This window comes from Polypterus senegalus, chromosome 10, assembly GCF_016835505.1.
Source record: "Polypterus senegalus isolate Bchr_013 chromosome 10, ASM1683550v1, whole genome shotgun sequence".
Classification (NCBI taxonomy): Eukaryota; Metazoa; Chordata; class Cladistia; order Polypteriformes; family Polypteridae; genus Polypterus; species Polypterus senegalus.
Window position 1 is genome coordinate 129055250 of NC_053163.1, and position 6000 is coordinate 129061249.

A 6000-nucleotide genomic window follows, 5' to 3' on the forward strand; every position below is an offset into this window, starting at 1 on the left:
GTGGATATGCCTGTTCATTGGGAAGAAACAGTACTTATCCCTCACGGGAGCACGAATTAGACGATCTACAAGTCTCCATCTTAAAGTTTAAAACGAACAATATATTTAATCTCTTTTTGCTGTTCCGTTATTTCACAGAGTAATAATTTCCGTTTGTTTGTGCTAATGTGAACTTTACTATCATTTTTTTTGAGACTTTCGAATTTTAGTACTTTCATTATCTCTCACCTGCTCTGCATGTGTATCGCGTCAATGTTTTGGAACCTCTTTACGACGTTCTACTTTATCATCTACTCTTTGTCTTTTATTTCCGGCCCCAGTCATGGTTAAATCTCTTGGCACAAAGTTTCGTCTTGCGGGACTTGAAAGTATCTCTCTGAAAAAGTCTCGTCCCGTCCCTGGATTTTTTTATATAATAGAGAGATAAACAGTGTAACGAGTCTGATGGCTTCACAATATTTCACAATTAGTTAAGTTGCAATCTTGTACTAAAATTGATTAAAATCATTTCCCCCCTCATGAAACAATACTTGATATCACAGAGTGCCAAAGTGGATTTTAGAAATGTTTGCAATTCATTTAAATAAAAAACTAAAATATCACATTAACACAACCATTTACACTCTTTGATATGGCATCTGAAATTTGGTTGAGGTGCATCCCATTCTCTTGATCATCGTTGAAATGTTTTTACACCTTGTTTGAAGTCCATGTAGGGTTAATTAAATCGATTGGACAAGTTTAGGAAAGGCACACACCCATTTGTAGAAGGTACTATAGTTGAGAATGTCCATCAGAGCAAAAGCCAAAGCCTGTGTTTGAAGGAATTGCTGGCAGAACTTACAGGCAGAATTGTGTTGAGGTGCAGATCTGCTGAAGACTACAAACATTCAAGCAGCACTAAAAATATCCAAGAGTACAGTTCCCTTTACAATTCTTAAATTGGAGCAATCATGATACTTCTTACAGCTGGCGACTGAGCCAAACTGTACAGTTGGGAGGAAGGGCCTTGAAAAGACAGTTAACCAAGAACCCAATGGTTACTCTGGCTGAAGTCCAGAGAGCCTGTGTGGAGATGGGAGAAACTTCCAGAAGGGTAGCCACCACTACAACACTCCACCAATCTGCACTTTATGATACAGTGGCCAAACAAAAGTCTCTCCTCAGTAAAAGACACACGTAAGTCAACTTTAAGCTTGCTAAAAAAAGGCACTTAAAGGACTCTCAGACTGTGAGAATCAAGATGATCTGGTCGGATTAAAATAAAATTGAATTGTATGGCCTTATTTCTAAGTGTCATGTCTGTAGGAAACCAAGCACTGCTCATCACCTGCACAGTATCATTCCAATGGTGAAGCAGGTGGTGGCAGCATCATTGTGTGGGGTTGTTTTTCAGCAGCAGGTATGAAGGGACTAGACACAGTTGAAGGAGAGCTGAATGGACCAAAGTACAGTGACAGCCCTAATGAAGAGTGCTCTGTAGCAGGTTTGGACCTCAGACTTGGCTGAAGGTTTACCTTCCAACAGAACAATGACCCTAAGCACAAAGTAAAGGCAGCACAGGCGCTCCTTAGGGTCAACCCTGTGAATGTCCTTGAGTGGCCTGGAGAGCTTGGACCCAATCAAACATCTCTAGAGAGATCAGACAATAGCTGTCCATTGATGGCCTCCATCTAATCCGACAGAGCTTGAGAGGACCTGTACAGAAAAATGGCAGATAATTCCCATATCCAGGTGTGTGAAGCTTGTTTCATCAAATGCTAGAAGAATCTAGGCTGTAATCGCTAGCAAAGGGGATTCAACAATGTGCTGAGTAAAGGGTCTGAACACTTGTCAATGGAATATTTACATGTTTTAGTTTTAGTAATTTGGAAAAAATATCTGAAATCCTGTTTTCGCATTGTCATTCTGAGGTACTGAATGTTGCCTGATGTGGAAAAAACATGAAGATAAACAATTTTAGTACAAGTGTGCAATATAAGAAAATGTGTAAAAAGCAAAGGGGTCAGAAACATTTCTGAATACACTGTGCTTCAGTGAGACAGTTGGACATTTTCGACAAAATGTATTGAATTTAATTAATTTGTATATGCTTGTGTATTCAAAATGTTTGCTCTCTAGGTGATTTTCTGTTTCTTTTTTGTATCTATAAATCCATGTGGAGTATGATATGAGAGAGAATAGAATTGAACTTCTTCACCTGGCCTCAGAAAAATGGACAAAACACAGCAGCTCATGTTTAGTATCGCAGCCCACTGAGAGTTTGTATATTGGGATTGAATTTCTTCATCTGATAAAATGGGTTATCCCAGGGGAAGGTACATTCATTTTGGTGGGCATGGAACACCCCATACACTGCCCTATAATTTGTACCTCTCTTAACTGGGAACACAGAGAAAAAACAAAAAAAAAACAAAAAAAAAAACCAAAACAAATGCAGCACAGTTTCATTGATCACACAATACAAATGTCCCTCCTATATGAGGAAACAAAAGGCACATGTGCAGAATGGAGGCTGCCAGAGCTGGAAACAGAGTGATGGAAAATCTTCAAAGTTCTGGAGAAGGAGAACAAGAGTGATGTATGGAAAGATCCACGTCACCCTTAAAACACATGCTTCCAGCCCTGGTCTGTCTGTAAGGATACCTTATATGATGTTGTGCCCTATACACACAAAAACTAACATTTTTAAATCTTCTTGATCTTATTCAGGGTTACAGGATTGGGGGCCATCCTTAAAGCACCGAGTGCAAGGCAGGAGTCAACCTTGAGCAAGGTATTAGTGTACCAAAGGCCACATACAGAAGGTTGCTTGATCCATTAAGCAGCCATTTTATCCATTGCTCTACTGGCTGGTATTCTATATTTATTTAATGTGTTCATGAGGCTTTAAAATATCAATTCTAACAGAGAATGTTTTTATTGGAAGTGATAAATTTTTCAGGTAAGACAGAAATTTTGAAGTAAGGTAGTTATGCACTAATTGTGATACTTTGGAGTGGTGATAAGTTTCATGTTAATTAGCACATGCGTGTAAACATTTCACTGAATTATATATATATATATATATATATATATATATATATATATATATATATATATATATATACACACACTGTGGTGGGTTGGCACCCTGCCCAGGATTGGTTCCTGCCTTGTGCCCTGTGTTGGCTGGGATTGGCTCCAGCGGACCCACGTGACCCTGTATTCGGATTCAGTGGGTTAGAAAATGGATGGATGGATGGATATATACACACATATACATATACACTTGCTTCAGCAGTGAAAAAAACTCTATTAAAGTCTGTGATATATTCTACAAAGTGGCCCAAGGTACACCACTCCAGGGGATTGCCTGTGTGCTTATATAAGTGCCCTGGATACTGTTTTCAATGGTAAGGCACTACATTAAAAAAAGGTTATTTGTTTGTCTGCTGCAATCCCATTCTGATCGCTGGGAAAATCCCTAGTGAACGTTTTCTGCCCTGTCCCAAAATCGCGCTCAACAGGTTAATTCTCCGCTCTGTATTTACTCCATATTAACAAATGTGAGTTCATGTGTGAGTGTACCTTGCAAACGACTAGCATCTAGCTGAATAAGTGGTATGGAAACAGAGATAATAAGCACATAATGCAGCTACTGTGCGTTTCTATTAAGTAAAACAAAGTTATGTGATAACAACAGAGAGTGGTGATGTGTTACATGTGGCAAGGCATGCAAGTACAAAATTTCACTGTAGTCTAACTCTGTACAAGTGCCACTACTACTACGGTACTACTACTACTACTACCACTCGTTCAGAATGAATTCGGAGTCGCCTCTCAGACTCGCGCCCTTTGCAGGTAACTCGTAAAAGGACCCACGCAAATAGGAGGAAAGCGCGTGTTTTCTGCCGGTCGGTATTCGAACCCGGAACACTGGAGCTGCGAGGCAGTTCCACTAAAATGCACCAATTCCCACGTAGCTTTGAACAAATCAAATAATGACATCTCAAAATATAATTCTCTTAACATAACACTAATACTTGCGCATCAGGTACATGTGATGGACCGGCGCCCAATATCGGTTTCTTTCTTTCCTTCTCTTCTGCTTAAATTAGTGTTGTGACGGATGGATGCATTTTGGATAAAAGGACACACTTTCTAAAAGTTGTGATTACATGCATCAGTTCTCACTTAAACTAGAAGGGTGTCTGCCTACCTGTAGTCCGCGACGTCTTAAAATACTGGACTCGTCCATCCCGTAGTTTTCAGATCTCTGTCCGGAAAGTGAGGTTCAGCTGAAATGTCCCCAGGATTGTGCCTGCCCCATCGGCTGCTGTGACTCCATCTACACGAATTCGGCGTTGCTTTGAAGGCTTCAGTCGGTGCCACCTTTCATAGTCTTCACGTGCGGACTGAAGGCTGCTGAATGACAGCTGCTTGCTTGCGCGGGCTCACAGAAGGGGGCGGGGCTTGGGTATACGGGCCCTGCGCCAGGGTCCGGTATTCTTATTGGAAACGAACGACATAAACTAATAAATAAAGACAGAAAGTGAATACATACAATGAACCGAGGACAAAGAATAATCTACCGTTCATTACGTTAGCTATAAAAGAGATGAAAGACGCTTTTGCACTGTGGCCTTTCTAGAACTTGAAAAAAAAAAGGAAATCTTTTGTCCACCGTGGACTTACACTTACTGTAGTGTGAAGCGACTCGAGCTTGAGGCAGAGCTATATGGTAGTGATCGGTTCAGGTTCCTGACACTGGCATCAGACATATGTGAGTACGCTTAAAGAGGACATCTGTCCAGGTATGGCTGAGACCTGTCCACTATGTGAGTTTCCCCTTGGGATTAATAAAGTATCTATCTATCTATCTATCTATCTATCTATCTATCTATCTATCTATCTATCTATCTATCTATCTATAATATAAAATAACAGTGACCTGTCCAATACTGAGTGACACAAGCTGTGGAGACAGAAAGCCTGTTCACTGTGGCATGATTTAGACATGAGTTGTTTAAATGGAGCACCTGTACATTATGGCAGCTTGCAACAGCAGCCTATCTATTAAAGTGTATTATGGTTGTTTGTAACAGGGACCTGTCTGCAGTGGAGTGAAACAGACATGAATAGAAAAATGACCACCTGTGCACTGTGCACTGACCTGACCAAAGTGGCAATAAAAAGACTAGAGGAAAAATGTGAAGCAAAGAAACCCCTCCACACTGACCCCTGTGAGATAATATGTGGCATGGTTTCAAGTGATCTTTTGGAAATGGCATGAAACACATGTGAACAGAGAAAATGGAACACCTGTCCACAGTGACATGCTGTTTGTACTGTCGTCAGTGAGGGGTAGGGAAAGTCATGTGTTGTTAACATGCTGGAGCTCTATAATGAAGTGATGTGCATATGAAATTATTGATCCAGATTTTCAGAAGGCTTTTGATAAGCCATCCCATAATACATTAGTGAAGTGGGAATTCAGGGCACTGGCTGTAAGTGGGTACAAAATATGGTACAAACACAGGAAGTAAAGGGTTATGGGGATAGGAAGGAACTTTTTCAAAATTGAGTGTGGTTAGTGGTGCCCCTCAGGCATCAGTGCTGAGGCCGCTGCTGTTCTTTAAACAATCTGATTAAGAGTAAGTATGTAATCAATAAGCTGGTTAAGTGTGCAGATAATACTAAAACAGTGAGATAATGTTGAATCAACTAAAATGTGCTGAGGGATCTGAAAGGCATACAGGCCTGGGCAGACTTCTGTTAGATGAAATTTAATGTAAGCAAATGTCAAGTAGTCCATGTGTAGAAATGTTAGATCTGAATACACAATGGATGGTTCTGAAATTGAAGTATTTAGGAATGACAGTGAGTTCACCACTATTCACCTCCAGACAGTGTACAGAAGCCATCAGAAAAGTTAAATATTGTAATGTATGAAGTACAAATCAAGGGTGGATAATCTTGAGCTTTACAACACACTGGTGAAGCCACACCTGGAGTACT

The 6000-nt window shown here is 40.4% G+C and overlaps 1 protein-coding gene across 6 annotated transcripts in view; it reads right to left on the reverse strand.

Moving 5' to 3' along the window:
- mast3b (microtubule associated serine/threonine kinase 3b) overlaps positions 1 to 4399 on the reverse strand; it is a 198735-nt gene extending 194336 nt beyond the window's left edge. For all 6 annotated transcript variants that reach the window (XM_039766609.1, XM_039766604.1, XM_039766608.1 and 3 more), the window contains exon 1: positions 4202 to 4399. In XM_039766609.1, coding sequence (XP_039622543.1) covers positions 4202 to 4240 — 39 coding nt within the window. In that variant the 5' untranslated portion in view covers positions 4241 to 4399. The remainder of the gene's footprint in view (positions 1 to 4201) is intronic.
- Positions 4400 to 6000: the final 1601 nt, after the last annotated feature.